The 19,143-nt window shown below is 48.0% G+C and overlaps 1 protein-coding gene across 1 annotated transcript in view; it reads left to right on the top strand.

Annotated features, from left to right (window-relative positions):
* The first annotated feature begins 1,152 nt into the window (after nt 1–1,152).
* LOC140393487 (Na(+)/H(+) exchange regulatory cofactor NHE-RF2-like) overlaps nt 1,153–19,143 on the top strand; it is a 30,946-nt gene continuing 12,955 nt past the window's right edge. Inside the window, exons 1-4 of the mRNA XM_072479813.1 lie at nt 1,153–1,207; nt 2,388–2,455; nt 8,925–9,104; nt 9,236–9,389. Of these exons, the coding sequence (XP_072335914.1) occupies nt 1,153–1,207; nt 2,388–2,455; nt 8,925–9,104; nt 9,236–9,389 (457 nt within the window). The remainder of the gene's footprint in view (nt 1,208–2,387; nt 2,456–8,924; nt 9,105–9,235; nt 9,390–19,143) is intronic.

The following is a 19,143-nucleotide window of genomic DNA, read 5'->3' as shown; positions in this document are numbered from 1 at the left end:
GATTTTCCCTCTCACCCGGTTCTGACGAAGAGCCAAACGGACTCGAAGCGTTAATTCCCTTCTCTCTCCCTACTGCAATCAGTTCCTCAATTGGTTTACAGCAGACCTGGACATAAGGAAAGGTAAATTCCAGTGCTGAAAAGCTGTGGGAACCATGGGTGCAAAGTCACCTGTTCCTCTCAGTCTTATGATATACCATGCCAGGTCTTAAATTACTCTAATACTGTAGCCCAAATCTTATTTTCTGAAAGAATAGTCGCTGTCAAAGATCCAAAGCTGCTTAGAGTGGGGAGTTTGCTTTCCTACAAACATTCCTCTTCGTCTCAATCTCATCAAAAACAGATTAACCGGTCATTTATCACATTGCTGTTTATCTGACAATTCTTGTCTACATAATGACAGTCTTTATATTCCAGCACATTTAATTGCCTGTTGAAGCTGTTTGGGACATTTCTACAAGGATTACTTTTCTATAATGGATCCTTCAGTAACTTGAACTTCAGTGAAGGTCCGTGCATGATGATTGGAATAAAATATCTTCGAGACGATAGTGCTGTTTTGAGCTGTAGTAGTCTTGTGCAATACGGCCCACACTGGTTGAACGAAAGGACATTGATCAAACCAAAGCTTGAGCATCATTAATTGTGGAAAATAGCAAAGCAGTAACATAATATTTTATGGTTCAGTAGCCTGTTACACTCATTATTGTAATCGCAGAACGCATTATGCAGCTAAACTCTGCCTGACTCTAGTAGAATGAACAGGCTGGTAGGGAATCAAAAGTTTCTTGCCAGCTTGCATCTGTACCAGTTGGTGGTGATTTCAGCCACATACTGCACTGTATGATGTAGCGGTGTCTCCACTTCCGTTTCATTCACGCACTAGAATGCCCATTGATTCTGGAGTTTCATTCTTTTGAAGTGATCAATCAAAAATCCGAAATTAGAAGAAAACTACATAAAAGACTCACTGGTATTTGGAAACTTTAACAGCAAAAAGTCCACTATTTGGGGGGAGAAAGCCATCAGACTTCGAGTAACTCATACTTTGAAAGCAAAATGTCCAACTTTTGAACAGCGTATCTATCAGTGAAGAATAACATCACAAATCTACCGTAAGCTTTACAAATATATATTTTCATGAACATGCATCATGAATTGGGATCATTATGTCAAGCATGAGAACAGTTTGTCAAAAATAGGCACAAGTGAGTAATGCGCTTTTTTAAAACAAAAAACTAATGTGAGCTATTATAATGGAGAATTTTGCGATAATTTAGAACTTGGGCATTGCAAGTATGTGTCTGGGTGAGTCCATAATGTACACAATCAGAATTGTAAGTGTTGGGACACGTAGCTGGTGGAATAATGTGCAGTTGTGAACTGCAGATGGTGCACAAAGAGATCAACCCATATGTGTGTGATTGATTTTCTAACTGTTACTTTAAAATAGTGCGCAGAAGATTTTTTTTTTAGCTTTATTTGCCTGTTGGGTTAGCTGCCACCGAAACCGACGTGTTCGATGTACCAATGGGGAATATGTTTGACCACAAACAATGTGGGGGGAAGCATACCAATTCCAATACTCTTTTGATCCAAATTTATGCACCACAATTAACTATTTACAAGGTTGTGAGTTTTTAAGTAGAGTGGAATAAATACCGTGATACTTTAAAGGATTGTAGCATTTGCTATCATTTACTTCCATCGGTATTACTACTTGCCTCTCATTGCAACATCCTGGATTCCTGATTGACATTTTTGGTTTTGTCTTTGGGGGAGAAAAAAACTGAAGTATCTGTTGCATGGAATAATACCACTGTGCGCCAAATAAAGGCTGTCATTCAATATTGTAGTTCAGATGACAATTATAAACCGTTTTCGCTTTGCTTTCAATATTCATGACGTATGAGCTCTTCAAGGTGGATTCCAATAAGCATTCTCCTGTATCTCTCCTCACAATGCATTTATGCTGCAGAGCACCTTCTTAAAGCAATAGCCGTTCTTTGGCAGGCTGACACTGCACAGTTTGCATTATGGGGTGAATTGTCAGTGCGGTGCTGCAGATCATTTTGACTTTGAGGGGAGGGTACCTTACCCAACAGATGAGAAGACCTGCATGCACTTGGGAACAGATGTCGGTTAGCTTAGTTGGCTGGCTGGCTGGTTCGTGATGCGGAACGACACCAACAGCGCGGGTTCAATTCTCTGAAGGGCCCCACCTTTTCAACCTTGTCCCTCACTGAGGTGTGGTGACCCTTGGGTTAAATCACCGCCAGTCAGGCCTCTCTCTCACACACGGGAGAGAGCAGCCTATGATCCTCTGGGACTGTGGCGACTTTCATTTCGGTTAGGAGCCATAAAACGGCTTATCTGATTTGTACGTAGGTGAGTGCACTTTAGGACACATCTGCAGCACAGATGCTGTGTTTGTTGCTATTGAATGTCAACTGAAGGTACCCCCTCTGCTACTGTGCCCTGCAATTGATGGAATCTTGCTTAGCTTGCCTGTAGTCCTTTTGTTGCTCAGTCCATTATCAGAGTAACACAGAGTCCTTTAGTGTTCCACAAAGACGTCACTGTTGTAATATGGGAAATGTCTCAGCCAATTGGCACAAGCAAGCTCCCACAAACGGCATGTGCTATTTAGTCATGTTGGTTGAGAGATAAATATTCGCCAGGACAGAGTGCCTTACACAATCTGACCCAGTCCTCCTTGCTGGGCATTCCATCTTTCCCTCCTCCCATCCATATTATCAGCGCTCATCCTTTAAACATTCGGCATATCATCAGCCTAATATTGAATGAGGGAACAGGTTTGCAGTTCTGTATGGCCTGTTTCTTATATCTGTATAGTATTTGTAATTTTAAAGTGTGGCTCTCTCTTTCAACCTGGATGGTTGGCCGTTGTTATCAGACCGCATTTTCAACAGATAGGTGTTACTTGAGAGGTTGTGGAAGGTCTTTTTCTTCTGCTGTGAAGTTTTGAGATTATATCTAATCACGCCTTCCTGTGCCGCATTAAATACAGACAGTGCGCAACCTTGTGGCACTGCGTCACCCAGGCCAATGACTTGAAAATAAGAGTATTAGACACATCCAAGGGCAAAGGGCTCTCTTGCATTGATTAGTTTGGTCTATGCATCATTGTTGATTTACTTGATTCAATTAACTGAGCACTTGATTACAGAAGTTGTTCAAAGATTCGGTCAATTTTACTTTCCCAAACCGAAGCTTCTGTTGACGGAAAATTGTTTGTGTTCCTGGCAGGCAAGGTAGTGTCAGGGACCATCTTTTGGAAAAAATTATCCTTGTATATTGGCCTGAGAACAAATTGATAAGAGTTGAGAAGAGTGCTGGGCAGTGGTGTGTAGTACATGTCTCTTTCAATTAGAATGGGTGTCATTCCAATGGAGCCACTGTTTTTTAACCAAAGATTGAGGCTTTAGATTGCTGATCCTGGTACTTGCTCCCTGTGTGGATGAGGAAGAGGGCTGTAGGGAGGATGCGTTGACTGACCACTGCACCGTGGTACAGGAAGCCATTCAAGAGGGGGGAGCAAAAAGACAAGTGGTAGTTGTAGGGGATTCTATAATTGGGGGATTGATGGCATCCTTTGTAAGCCAGATCGAGAGTCCCGTATGGTATGTTGCCTGCCCGGTGCCAGGGTGAGGGACATCTCTGATCGGCTTGAAAGGATTTTGGAGAGGGAGGGGGAGGATCTAGTTGTTGTGGTCCACGTTGGGACTAACAACATAGGTAAGACTAGGAAAGAGGACCTGTTTGGGGATTATCAAACACTAGGGACTAAATTAAAGAGCAGGTCCTCCAGGGTTATAATCTCTGGATTACTACCCGAGCCACGTGCCAATTGGCATAGGGTTGAGAAAATTAGAGAAGTTAACACGTGGCTAAAGGAGTGGTGCGGGAAAGAGGGATTCCATTTCATGGGGCATTGGCATCAGTACTGGGGCAGGAGGGACCTGTACCGTTGGGACGGTCTTCATCTGAACCATTCTGGGACCAGTGTTCTAGCGAATAGGATAACTAGGTTGGTCACAAGGACATTAAACTAGCAAGTTGGGGGGAAGGGAAGTGTAAAGCTATGGACAGTATAATGGTTAATGGAGATCAAGGCAGCAGGTTACGTGACAGGTTATTATGTGGAGATATGGGTTCAAAGACAAGGAAAATTAGGAGAAAGGGTAAGAGGAAAAATAAATTGCGAAAAGTTACTGATCAAGGTGTTAGGATTCATAACCAAGACATAAGAAACAGCATAAGTGTACTTTACCTGAATGCTCGTAGTATACGAAATAAGGTAAATAAGTTGGTGGCGCAAATCATCGTGAATGACTATGATTTAGTGGCCATTACTGAAACATGGTTAAAAGATGGTCACGACTGGGAGTTAAATATCCAAGGGTATCAGACTATACGAAAGGATAGAATGGACGGTAAGGGCGGTGGTGTAGCTTTGTTGTTTAAGGATGGCATCCGGGCAATAGTAAGGGATGATATTGGTGCTATGGAGGACAAGGTTGAATCAATTTGGGTGGAAATCGGGAATAGTAAGGCGAAAAGGTCACTGATAGGAGTAGTCTATAGGCCACCAAATAGTAACAGGATGGTAGCGCAGGCAATAAGCAAAGAAATAACGGATGCATGTAGAAATGGTACAGCGGTTATCATGGGAGATTTTAATCTGCATATCGATTGGTTTAACCAGGTTGGTAAAGGCAGCCTTGAGGAGGAGTTTATAGAATGTGCCCGGGATAATTTCCTGGAACAGTATGTAATGGAACCTACAAGGGAACAAGCGGTCCTAGATCTGGTCCTGTGTAATGAGGCAGGATTGATTAATGATCTCATAGTTCGGGTTCCTCTCGGAAGGAGCGACCACAATATGGTGGAATTTAAAATACAGTTGGAGGATGACTAGGTAAAATCAAACACTAGTGTTTTGTGCTTAAACAAAGGCGATTACAATGGGATGAGAGAAGAACTAGCTAAAGTAGACTGGGAGCAAAGACTTCATGGTGAAGCAGTTGAGGAACAGTGGAGAACCTTCCGAGCGATCTTTCACAGTGTTCAGAAAAGGTTCATACCGACAAAAAAGAACAACGGTAGAAAGGGGAAAAATCGACCGTGGATATCTAAGGAGGTGAGGGAGAGTATCAAATTGAAGGAAAAAACATACAAAGTGGCAAAAATTAGTGGGAGACTAGAGGACTGGGAAGTCTTTAGGGGACAACAGAAAGCTACTAAAAAAGCCATAAAGAATAGTATGGTTGACTATGAAAGTAAACTGGCTCAGAACATAAAAGCAGATAGTAAAAGCTTCTACAAATATATAAGACAAAAAAGAGTGGCTAAGGTAAATATTGGTCCTTTGGAAGATGAGAAGGGAGATTTAATAATAGGAGACGGGGAAATGGCTGAGGAGCTGAACAGGTTTTTTTGGGTCAGTCTTCACAGTGGAGGACACAAATAACATGCCAGTGACTGATGGAAATAAGGATATGATAGGTGAGGACCTTGAAATGATTGTAATCACTAAGGAGGCAGTATTGGGCAAGCTAATGGGGCTAAAGGTAGACAAGTCTCCTGGCCCTGATGGGATGCAGCCCAGAGTGTTAAAAGAGATGGCTAGGGAAATTGTAAACGCACTAGTGATAATTTATCAAAATTCACTAGACTCTGGGGTGGTCCCAGAGGATTGGAAAGTAGCAAACGTGACACCACTGTTTACAAAAGGAGGTCGGCAGAAAGCGGGTAATTATAGGCCGGTAAGCTTAACTTCGGTTGTAGGGAAAATGCTGGAATCTATCATTAAGGAGGAAATAGCGGGGCACCTGGAGGGAAATTGTCCCATTGGGCAGACGCAGCATGGGTTCACAAAGGGTAGGTCGTGTCTGACTAATTTGGTAGAATTTTTTGAGGCCATTACCAGTGCAGTAGATAACAGGGAGCCAATGGATGTGGTATATCTGGATTTCCAGAAAGCTTTTGACAAGGTGCCACACAAAAGGTTGCTGCATAAACTAAAGATGCATGGCATTGAGGGTAAAGTGGTAGCATGGGTAGAGGACTGGTTAACTAACAGAAAGCAGAGAGTGGGGATAAATGGGTGTTTCTCTGGTTGGCAACCTGTAACTAGTGGGGTCCCTCAAGGATCAGTGTTGGGCCCGCAGTTGTTCACAATTTACATAGACGATTTGGAGTTGGGGACCAAGTGCAATGTGTCAAAGTTTGCAGAAGACACTAAGATGAGTGGTAAAGCAAAAAGGGCAGAGGATACCGGAAGTCTGCAGAAGGATTTGGATAGGTTAGGTGAATGGGCTAGGGTCTGGCAGATGGAATTCAATGTTGCCAAGTGTGAGGCTATCCATTTTGGGAGGAATAACAGCAGAATGGATTATTATTTAAACGGTAAGATGTTAAAACATGCTGCTGTGCAGAGGGACCTGGGTGTGCTGGTGCACGAGTCGCAAAAAGTTGGTGTGCAGGTGCAACAGGTGATTAAGAAGGCTAATCGAGTTTTGTCTTTCATTGCTAGAGGGATGGAGGTCAAGACTAGTGAGGTTATGCTGCAATTGTATAGGGTGTTGGTGAGGCCGCATCTGGAGTATTGTGTTCAGTTTTGGTCTCCTTACCTGAGAAAGGACATATTGGCACTGGAGGGAGTGCAGAGGAGATTCACTAGGATGATCCCAGAGTTGAGGGGATTAGATTATGACGAGAGGTTGAGTAGACTGGGACTGTACTCATTGGAGTTTAGAAGGATGTGGGGGCATCTTATTGAGACATATAAAATTATGAAGGGAATAGATAGGATAAATGCGGGCAGGTTGTTTCCAGTGGTCGGGGAAAGCAGAACTAGGGGGCATAGCTTCAAAATAAGGGGAGGTAGATTTAGGACGGAGTGTAGGAGGAACTTCTTCACCCAAAGGGTTGTGAATCTCTGGAATTCCTTGCCCAGTGAAGCAGTTGAGGCTCCTTCTTTAAACGTTTTTAAGAAAAAGATAGATGCCTTTCTAAAGAATAAAGGGATTCGGGGATATGGTGTACGGGCCGGAGAGTGGAGCTGAGTCCACAAAGATCAGCCATGATCTCATTAAATGGCGGAGCAGGCTCGAGGGGCCAGATGGCCTACTCCTGTTCCTAGTTCTTATGTTCTTATGATCCAAGTGTGAAATTAATTGAAGCATTGTCTTTTTATTGGTTGATATGTTTGGGTTATTCAATTCATACTGACGTCTTACTCATTGTAAAAATGCAAACTGGGCAGGAACTTTGGGAAGTGAGTGAAAAAGATGTGCATTTATATAGTGCCTTTCCCAATCACCAGTTGTCCCAAAACATTTTACAGCCAAATTAGGTATTTTTTATTAATTTGCGGGACGTGGGCATCACCGGCTGGGCCAGTATTTGTTGCTCATCTCTAACTGCCCTTGAGAAGGTGGTGGCAAACTGTTTACTTGAACCGCTGCAGTACCTTTGGTGTAGATACTCCCACAGATTGTTAGGGAGGGAGTTGGCAGATTTTGACCCAGTGACCGGATGGCGATATATTTCCAAGTCCGGATGGGGATGGCTTGGAGGGGAACCTCCAGGTGGTGGTGTTCCATGCATCTGCTGCCCTTGTCATTCTAGATGGTAGCGGTTATGGGTTTGGAAGGTGCTGTCTGCGGAGTCCTGGTGAATTCCTGCAGGGCATCTTTTTGGCGTGTAGTCACAGTTGTAATGAAGGAAATGTCATATTGAAGATGGTGACAGGAGAGAAGAAATAGTAGTTTATGGAAGGAGGATGCAGTGAGTACATATTTGAGGATAAGCTGCATCGACAAGGTTAGGATTCCATTGAGTATGGAAGATTAGGGGGCGATATAAACAAGGGGAATCAGTAGCGTAATGGTATTGTCACTGGACTAGCAATCCAGGAACCCAGGAGGCTTTGGGGACTGGAGTTCGAATCCCACCACTGCAGAAGGTGAAATTTGAATAAACATCCAGAATTAAAAGTCTAATGATGATCATGAAACTGTTGCTGATTGTTGTAAAAATCCATGTGGTTCACTCATGTCCTTTTAGAGAATGAATTCTGCCATCCTTACCTGGAATGTCCCAGAAGTGACTCCAAATCCACAGCAATGTGGTTGACTCTTAAATGCCTCGGGGACGCCTGCATCTCATGAACGAATAGAAATATATATAATTGGGTTGATAGAGAAAAATAATTTGACTGGGAGTTCGGAACAAGGCACCCTTAACTTCTATCCAGGTCATTTACTGATGATGTCAGGAAGCGCTTCTCCACACACGAGGGCAGTGGAAATGCAAAACTCTTCCCCGCTAGAAAATCCAATGAAGCTGGGGGGTCAACGGAAAATGTCGAGTTTGATAGGCATTTGCTGAGTTAAGATATTAAGCATTACAGATCCAAGGCAGGTGAGTTAAAGATGCAGATCAGCCACAATCTCATTGAATAGTAAAAGAGGCTTGATGGATGAATGATCCACTCTTGTTCCTAATTTCTTAATACGCTGCTCTCAATGAAGACGTGGCGAAGGAATATCTTTGGAAAGCAGAGTTGTCTAAACTAAAAATATTGCATTCGTTCCCCCTCCCCACCCACCCCACCGACTTGGCTCAAAGCTCTTGAATTCCCTCCATAACCATCTTCACATCTCCCTCTTCCTTTAAAGCACTCCTTGAAGCCCAAAGCTTTGTCCTAATATCTCTATGTGATATATTGGTGCCAGATTATGTTTGCTAATGCTGCTGGGATATTGCTACTAAATTGAAGGTGCTAGATACATGCAAGTTGTTTGGTTGTGTCCGGGTGCTGCCCGTGGATACAGCAAGGTGTAGGAGAGTCACATACTTTAAAAACAAATGTCTTGTGTTTCCATTATGTTGCAGGAACTCAATGGACAAACCAAAGAACTGTGCCCTCGGCTGTGCTGCATGAAGAAGTGCCAAAATGGCTATGGCTTCAACCTACACAGTGAGAAAGCGAAGCCTGGGCAGTACATCCGATCGGTTGACCCAGATTCCTGCGCTGCTAAAGCTGGCCTGCGGGCCCAAGACAGAGTTGTGGAGGTAACAAAACCGTTTCCAAACCCTCCTAATCATTTTCACAGTTCACCAATGATCCCACTGGTCTCTTCGCAGAATTGGGATCTGATAAATGCTCTGGGAGAATCATGTGTTTGTCTCTTGCTTCTTTGCAGGTGAATGGTGTGAATATTGAAGGGAAGAAGCATAGTGAAGTTGTAGCTTGGATCAAAGCCAGTGAGGAAGAGGCCAGGCTGCTGGTGGTGGATCCAGAAACGGATCAGTACTTCAAGAAACTGGGAATAACTCCAACTGAATCACATCTGAAAGGTGGGAATTGGCAAAAAAAAATCTTAATTTAGTCCAGTGAAAAGAAGACTAGACAACTTTATTCCTGGGTTTGAGCAAGGTGGCCGTTCAGAGGTCCATGATGGACATAGCCCTTGGAAGGTGGGGTTAGTCTGGATGCCTGCACTCTTCTGCAGTCTTGTTCACCCACGTACTAATAATCTTTATTAGTGTCACAAGTAGGCTTATATTAACACTGCAATGAAGTTACTGTGAAAAGCCCCTAGTCGCCACAATCCGGCGCCTGTTCGGGTACACAGAGGGAGAATCCAGAATGTCCAACTCACCTAACAAGCACGTCTTTCGAGACTTGTGGGAGGAAACCAGAGCACCCGGAGGAAACCCACGCAGACATGGGGAGCTTGTGCAGACTCCGCACAGACAGTGACCCAAGCCGGGAATCGAACCCAGGTCCCTGGCACTACAAAGAGTGCTAACTAACCACTGTGCTACTGTGCTGCCCATCTGGCCTCTGAAATTCTAGAAGTTTCCTTTTGAGTCATAGAAAGAGCCCACTGTGTCTGTGCTGGCCATCAAGCACCTATCTATTTTAATCCACTTTTATTTGCACTGTTTGTTTTTTTAATTAGCTGTTCCCCATCAACAAAGGGGACACTTCTGTTCAGGTTTTTTGCTTCTTGATGATGGTATTGGGGGTGATGTTGCCGTACGTTAAGTACGACCAACAGAAAGTGCACCTGGAGGTGATACTCTTAATATGTTGCCCATTGTGCAGAAAATACTCAGCAGGTCAGGCAGCATCTGTGGAGAGAATGAATGTTTCAGGTTTCATCACTCCGTTCTGAATGACAGGTCATTAACCTGAAAGTAAAACCTCCTCCGCACCGTCCCAGAAACCCGCCTTAAACCCCCTCGGCTCCCCTCCAGGTGTTCCAGCCCCATCCTGCCTTCCTGTAACACTCAGACAGAATTTTTCTTGAGAGTGCGGCTTTCCGCCAATCCGCCAGAGAAGTTGGTGGGGGAAGGCATCCCTGCCAATGCCGGCTGTCCAGAACCACTTAACGCTCTGAGGATCATTTAATCCCTTACTGGGATGGAAGTCCTGCCTCGGGAGAGCTTGCCAGGCAGTCTGATAAGCTGGCAGCTCTGTAGTCCCAGAAGTGCCACTGGGAGCAGAGGCCACTGTCGATACTGCAAGCAGTCTCCAGACGTAAACTGCAGGGCGCACAGGACCTGGGGAAGTCCGGGGTCTGGTGGTAGGGAGGTGAAATAATCTGGGGGGGGCGGGCTGAGAGGGGTAGAGATCTTGATCTGAAGGGCAGCTGGAGTGGGGTGGTGGGGGCTGGGGCCCAGAACTTTTGTGCGATCTCGAAAGGGGGCCAGTAACCCCCCCCCCCCCACCTGAAGCCCAATCAGGGGATTCTCCCTCCACCCAGCACCCTACTACTTGCAAACCTGCTGGTGGTGGCCTGTAAAATTCTGTTGCTAATAAAGATCTGATTTCCGCTGAGCTTCGTGTCTCCTCTGAAGGACGGACAGACACCCCAGACATTGATCATTGTTAAGGCTTCCGAGTGAGATTGCTACATCATGGACGGTTCCCAGTGGAAGCTGGATCAAGATGGCTTAAGCTCAACCATGGATTGTTCCTCCATCTTAATTGTTTATTGATCAGCCAGAAGAATGATTTCATTAGTGGGGAATAGAATTTGTTTCATTTGTGAACATATTGTCTGAAATGAGCTCATGGTGGGTTTTAGATGTGGTGTAAAGCGGTGTGGGGTTAATTGTTATTTCTCAGCACAGCACGTTGAGCCAATAAATAAATATATTTGAATAATTTCAAATAATTTATTCGAGTGACTTTTGTGCCTTTCTGGCTGAAACTAGATCAATGTCCCATCACCCATGGCAAAAATCACAGCGTCTTGCAGAAGGAGGCAATTTGGCCCATCAAGCTTGTACTGGCTCTTTGAAAGAGGGTGAGGGGATGGCAGATTTCCTTCCCTAAAGGACAATAGTAAAGCAGATAGATTTTTCCAACAATCGGCAATGGTTTTGTGGCCACCTTTACTCAGGCTAGCTTTTTAATTCTCGATTGATTATTTGAATTTAAGTTCCACAAGCTGCCATTGTAGAATTTGAACCTGCTGTCCCCTGGGCATTAGCCTAAGCATCTGGATTACTAGTACAGTGACATTAGGGGCTGGTTTAGCACAGTGGGCTAAATAGCTGGCTTGTAATGCAGAACAATGCCAGCAGCGTGGGTTCAATTCCCGTACTGGCCTCCCCGAACAGGCGACGGAATGTGGCGACTAGGGGCTTTCCACAGTAAGTTCATTGAAGCCTACTTGTGACAATAAGTGATTATTATTACCACCCTACCTCTGTCTCCCAGGAAAACCGCTGATGTTCTTCTGTGTGAATCACCTTTTATTGTGTTTAATTCTGACTCTGACCTGGCATTTGTTGACACGGCCACTGCTGTCTTTGGGCACATTCCATTTTTGTTGCATTAAGTTGCTGCTGTGTAGAAATGTCTTTTTTGAAGGAACTCAACTGCCTGACATCGGAAGGAGTTGGAGAAACAGAAGCAGTGCTTCTGGGAATCCTAACAGGATGCACCGCTTTCAAACCGCTGGGTCTGGAATTTGTAAATGTAAATTTGATGCTGTGCCCCGCAGTTGTCTAGAATGGAGTTGAGACTGTCCAAGGTTGCATCACTTTGGAACTTCCACCCTGGAGGCAAAATAGACTTTAGTCACATAGAGGACATGTTACTGAGGTCCTGGAGATGAAAGCAGTCATTGCTTCAGCACTGGGCACAGTGTTTTGCAACTTGAAAGAGTTGGGATTCAGTATAATTTTTTTTTAAAGAATACATTTAAAAAAAAATATATGTTTATTCAGATTTTTCCAACAAAACTTTTAACAACCCCCCCCCCCCCATAACAAAAAGAAAAAAGAACACAAATACAACAATCGAAAATAATACCAAACTTATACATTGGGTTTCCCTCGTATATAGTAACCCCCCCCATATGACATTCAAAGGTACCCTTGGGGAAGCCCCCCCCCCCCCATCCACCCAAATACCCCCCTCGAAAGAGATCCCCCCTCTCCCCCCACCCTTGGGTTGCTGCTGCTGCTGACCTCCTCCTAACGCTCCGCGAGATAGCCGAGGAACGGTTGCCACCGCCTGAAGAACCCCTGCGCAGACCCTCTCAAAGCAAACTTTATCGTCTCCAGCTTAATGAACCCTGCCATGTCATTTGTCCAGGCTACCACACTGGGGGGCTTCGCGTCTTTCCATAATAGCAAGATCCTTCGCCGGGCTACCAGGGACGCAAAGGCCAGAATACCGGCCTCTTTCGCCTCCTGCACTCCCGGCTCGTCCGTTACCCCAAATAGTGCCAACCCCCAACTCGGCTTGACCTGGACTTTCACCACCTTGGACATGGTCCTCGTGAAACCCCTCCAGAACCCATCCAGTGCCGGGCACGACCAGAACATGTGGACGTGATTTGCCGGGCTTCCCGAGCACCTCCCACACCTGTCCTCCACCCCAAAGAACCTACTCAACCTCGCCCCTGTCATATGCGCTCTGTGAGTAACCTTAAATTGTATTAGGCTGAGCCTGGCGCAAGAGGAAGAGGAATTAACCCTACTCAGGGCATCAGCCCACAGACCCTCATCTATCTCCTCCCCAAGCTCCTCCTCCCACTTGCCCTTTAACTCCTCTACCGAGGCCTCCTCCTCTTCTTTCATCTCCTGATAGATCGCCGAAACCGTGCCCTCTCCGACCCATACACCCAAAATCACCCTGTCCTGAATCCCCTGTGCCGGGAGCAACGGGAATTCTCTCACCTGCCGCCTCACAAACGCCCTCACTTGCATATACCTGAATGCATTTCCCGGGGGTAACCCAAACTTCTCCTCCAGCGCCCTTAGGCTCGCAAACGTCCCATCTATAAACAGGTCCCCCATTCTTCTAATCCCTGCCCGATGCCAGCTCCGAAACCCCCCATCCATCCTTCCCGAGACGAACCGATGGTTCTCCCGGATCGGGGACCACACCGAGGCTCCCATCTCGCCCCTATGCCGTCTCCACTGCCCCCAGATCTTCAACGTCGCCGCCACCACCGGACACGTGGTGTATCTTGTCGGCGACAGTGGCAGCGGTGCCGTCACCAGCGCCCTCAGGCTTGTGCCCCTGCAGGATGCCATCTCCAACCTCTTCCACGCTGCCCCCTCTCCCTCTATTACCCACTTTCGGATCATCGCCACGTTGGCTGCCCAATAAAAGCCGCACAGATTCGGCAGCGCCAGCCCTCCCCTGTCCCTGCTACGCTCCAGAAACACCCTCTTTACCCTCGGGGTGTTATTTGCCCACACGAAACCCATGATGCTCCTACCTACCCGTTTAAAAAAGGCCTTGGTAATCATAACAGGAAGTCACTGGAACACAAAGAGAAACCTCGGGAGGACCATCATTTTAACCGACTGTACCCTGCCCGCTAGCGAGAGTGGCAGCACATCCCATCTTTTGAAATCCTCCTCCATCTGCTCCACCAACCGTGTCAAATTGAGCTTGTGCAGGGCCCCCCCAGCTTCCAGCCACCTGGATCCCCAAGTACCGAAAGTTCCTTTCCGCCCTCTTCAATGGTAGGTCGTCTATCCCCTTTCCCTGGTCCCCTGGATGCACCACAAAAAGCTCACTTTTCCCTACGTTGAGCTTATAGCCCGAGAAGTCCCCAAACTCCCTTAGGATCCGCATGACCTCCGCCATCCCCTCCACTGGATCTGCCACACACAGCAACAGGTCGTCCGCATACAGCGACACCCGATGTTCCTCGGACCACTCCCCTCCATTTCCTGGACTCTCTTAGTGCCATGGCCAAAGGCTCAATTGCCAATGCAAACAACAAGGGGGACAGGGGGCACCCCTGCCTCGTCCCTCGGTACAGCCGAAAATACTCCGACCTCCGCCGATTCGTAGCCACACTCTCCACCGGGGCTCTATATAGCAGCCTGACCCAGCTGATGAACCCCTCCCATCAACCCAAACCTCCGCAACACTTCCCAAAGATACTCCCACTCCACCCAGTCGAAGGCCTTCTCCGCGTCCATAGCTGCCACTACCTCCACCTCTCCCTCCACCAATGGCATCAAAATCATGTTGAGGAGACTCCGCACATTAGTGTTTAACTGCCCTTTACAAATCCCGTCTGGTCCTCATGGATCACCCCCGGGACACAGTCCTCAATTCTCGTAGCCAGCACTTTTGCCAGCAACTTAGCATCCACATTGAGGAGTGAGATCGGTCTATACGACCCACATTGCAGTGGGTCCTTGTCCCGGTTCAGGATCAGAGAGATCAGCGTCCCGGACATTGTCGGGCCAGGGTCCCCGCTTCCCTTGCCTCATTGAAAGTCCTCACTAGCAACGGGCCTAGCAGATCCACATATTTCCTATAAAACTCGACCGGGAACCCACCTGGCCCCGGGGCCTTCCCCGCCTGCATGTTCCCCAATCCTTTAACCAGCTCCTCCAACCCAATTGGCGCCCCTAAACCAGCCACCTCCTGCTCCTCCACCCTCGGGAACCTCAGTTGATCCAAAAATCGTCGCATCCCCTCTTCCCCTGCTGGGGGCTCAGATCTGTACAACTTCTCATAGAAGTCCTTGAATACCTCATTTACTCTCACCGCACTCCGCACCGTATTCCCCCCGCTATCCTTAACTCCACCCATCTCCCTCGCTGCCTCCCTCCTACGAAGCTTGTGTGCCAGCATCCGACTCGCCTTCTCCCCATACTCTTACGTCGCCCCCTGTGCTTTCCTCCACTGTGCCTCTGCTTTCCCTGTGGTCAACAGGTCAAACTCCGTCTGGAGACTTCGCCGCTCCCTGAGTAGTCCCTCCTCGGGGGCCTCTGCATATCTCCTGTCCACCCTTAAGATCTCCCCCACCAACCTCTCCCTCTCCCTGCCCCCTCTCTTCTCCCTGTGGGCCCTGATGGAGATCAACTCTCCCCTGACCACCACCTTCAACGCCTCCCAGACTACCCCACCTGCACCTCTCCATTGTCATTGGCCTCCAAATATCTCTCGATGCACCGTTGCTCTTTTTAACCTTAGTCTATTTGCTCTGAGTACGTCACCTTTGCTCATGAGTCGCCAGGTATCTTTATGATACCGCCACGTGGTTCAAGTTCAGGTTATGATTAATAATACAGCACACTGCTGAGTAAGGATTAAAACAACGGTCATTTATTATATACAACAAGCAATATTAATACCCTAACACTACTTTCTATATAATAAACCTATCACTACTGGCCAATACTTAACTTAGGAAGAGCCCACCAGGTCAGGGAAACGAATGGCTTGTCCAATCAGATCTGGCCCGCGGGATTCAAAAGGCTGCTACAGGTCGGTGGCTAGGTGTCTCTACCGGATAGCGATCGCTGGATTCAAACTTACTGTTGCCGGTTGCTGTTCTTGCGAAGGTCTCGAGCAGGCGAAGATGAGAGAGAGAGAGATCTGAACTTGGACCCTCACTTTTATAGGGCCCAGGGGCTTCCCGCCTCCCGGGGCGGCCCTTGACCCTGAGTCCCAAGTGATTGGATCTGTCCCCAATCTCTGGGGTCGATGTGTCCAATGGTGAGGCGATGCCTCGATCGGGGGGTGGTCGCTCACCTGTCTTTGTTTCGGCCACTGCAGGCGCCAACAGGTCTGGCCCGGTATTCAATTGCTAACATGTTGCAATTGTTCCCGAGGATAGCCGATTTAACTGCAGATGTCTGGGTAGATGGGCTGCAAACAGTCCTGAATGCAACTACAAATACCTGGGTTGATGGGCTGTTGATAGCCCTGAGTATCGATCTGGGCTAACTTCCCCAGAGCCGAATATGCAATACTGTCTGCAGCTGCCTGCTTGTGTCTTCTTAGCTGCTTTTCCCAGCAGTCTTTCGGGTTAGCCATTTCAAACTGGGTTTTGGCCAGATTAATCAGAACGCAGCCATTTTACGTGGCTACAGCACCCCCACACCCTCCCGCACACCTCCTCATCCGCCAATAATCCCACATCAAGACGCCACAGCGGGCGCTGATCCCTCTCCTCTCCTAACTCCAGCTCCACCCAGTGCGGGGCGTGGTCCGAGATGGCTATGGCCGAATACTCCGTTCCCTCCACTTTCGGGATTAGCGCCCTACTCAAAACAAAAAAATCTATCCGGGAGTAGGCTCTATGTACATGGGAAAAGAATGAGAATTCCCTGGTCAACAGCAAACCTCCATGGATCCACTCCCCCCATCTGGTCCATCAACCCCCTAAGCACCTTGGCTGCAGCCGGCCTCTTCCCCATCTTGGATCTAGAGCGATCCAATGCTGGATCCAGCACCGTGTTGAAGTCCCCCCCCCATTATCAAGCTTCCTACCTCCAGGTCCAGAATCCGACCCAGCATGCGCTTCATAAATCCAGCATCGTCCCAGTTCGGGGCGTATACGTTTACCAATACCACCCGCACCCCCTGCAACCTACCACTCACCATCACGTATCGACCTCCATTATCCACTACAATATTCTTTACCTCAAACGACACCCGCTTCCCCACCAGTATTGCAACCCCTCTGTTCTTCGCATCCAGCCCCGAATGGAAGACCTGTCCTCCCCATCCCTTTCTCAGCCTGACCTGATCTGCCACCTTCAAATGTGTCTCTTGAAGCATGACCACGTCTGCCTTCAGTCCCTTTAAGTGCGCGATCACTCGGGCCCTCTTAACCAGCCCATTCAGGCCCCTCACATTCCAAGTTATCAGCCGGATTGGGGGGCTGCTCACCCCCCCCCCCCCCCCCCTGCCAACTAGTCATCTCCTTTTTGAGGCCAGTCACGTGCCCGCGCCTCCCGCACCCTCCAGTCCCCCAGACGGCGGACCCCCGCCCCGACCACCTCTCTCCTATTTCCAGTTCCCCTTTGACCAATGCAGCAGCAACCCTATACCCCCCCCCCTCCGACCCCCACCTCCGTCCTTCCCTAGCGCGGGAAAGAGCCCGCACTTTCCTGAGCCAGCCCCGCCCCCTCTGCCGCAGATCCTTTTGCGGCTTTATCTCAATTCCCCATCCCTGGGCCTCACCTCCCTCCAACACCGACGCCCACACTCTCCCACAGTCTCCCCATCAAATCTCTTCACCCATCCCCATCCAGCACCCAACCAAGGGAACATTCTCTATACGTAGTTAAAACCATATATACAGCAGACATCCCCCCCCCACAACAACAAACCCTCAATTTGAGTCCAACTTTTCAGTCTGTATCAAGCTCCAAGCCTCCTCAGGCATTTCGAAATAGTGGTGCCGATCCTGGAATGTGACCCACAATCGCGCTGGCTGCAGCATACCGAACTTCACCCCCTTCCGATGGAGCACCGCCTTAGCCTGATTAAAGCCAGCTCTCTTCTTGGCCACCTCTGCACTCCAGTCCTGGTAGATTCGGATCTCCGTGTTCTCCTACCTGCTGCTCCGCTCTTTCTTGGCCCATCTCAAGACATACCCTCTGTCCATAAAGCGGTGAAACCTCACCACTACAGCCCTTGGCGGCTCGTTGGCTTTGGGTCTCCTTGCCAGGACCCGGTGAGCCCCATCTAGCTCCAGATGCCTCGGGAAGGCTCCCGCGCCCATCAGCGAATTGAGCACGTGCTCACATATGCCCCGGCATCGGGCCCCTCCACTCCTTCAGGGAGACCCAGAATCCGAAGATTCTTCCTCCTCGACCTATTCTCCAGGTCCTCAAATCTTTCTGCCCACCTCTTGTGCAGCGCCTCGTGCGCCTCCACCTTCACCACCAGACCCAAGATCTCGTCCTCGTTCTCCGAGGCTTTTTGCCGCACCTCTCGGATCGCCACCCCTTGGGCCTTCTGGGTCTCCACTAGCTTCTCAATCGCCGCCTTCATTGGCGCCAGCATTTCTGTCTTCAGCTCCTCAAAGCAGCGTTTAAGAAACTCCTGCTGCTCCTGCGACCACTGCGCCCACGCTGCTTGGTCTCCACCCGCCGCCATCTTGCTTTTTCTCCCTCTCACATTTCGCTGCTCCAAGATCCCTTTTTTCACCGCTCCACTCCTGGTCCAATCCATATACTGTTGGGGGGACCTTGCTGTCACCTTCCCACACTGGAAGCCATCGAACAAGTGCCGTTGGGGCCCCTCTTGAGAGCCCAAAAGTCCGTTCCCGGTGGGAGATGCCGAACGTGCGACCTATCCAGGCAAGGCCGCAACTGGAAGTCCTAAAGAATACATTTTTAGTTAAACTGGTTACTGCGTTGTAATTGGAAACTGGGCAGTATGTGTCATAATTCACAGAGCCTGTTGCATCATGCCACTTGCTAAGAGCTGGATGTGAGTAGTTACTGACCTTGGGTGAAGCAATTAAATCTGCCCTCTGTGAGGTAATATTTAAGCCAGGGCGTTCGAGTAGTTGGGTTATCAAACTCTGCAGCTTCCACGCAGTGCCCACAATAATGTTCCAGTGATGCGTGTTGCCAATGTTTGTTTGTTTGCTCTGATGATCATCATGACCACTGTTGGCATGACCCACTATATCGGAGAGATTGAATTCAATTTCACAACTTGCCGCAGTGAGATTTGAACTTGCGGAGGTTGAATTTTGGAGTTTGCCCAATTTCCCACTGAAGTTGCAGTATGATTGGGGAACGCCCAGGGATTTCCACCCTCTTTAATATTGGGGATATGGTGGTGCAGTGGTAATGTCACCAGAGTAGT

This window comes from Scyliorhinus torazame, chromosome 17 (genome assembly GCF_047496885.1).
Source record: "Scyliorhinus torazame isolate Kashiwa2021f chromosome 17, sScyTor2.1, whole genome shotgun sequence".
Taxonomy (NCBI): domain Eukaryota; kingdom Metazoa; phylum Chordata; class Chondrichthyes; order Carcharhiniformes; family Scyliorhinidae; genus Scyliorhinus; species Scyliorhinus torazame.
This window is presented reverse-complemented; position numbering and strand designations above follow the sequence as displayed.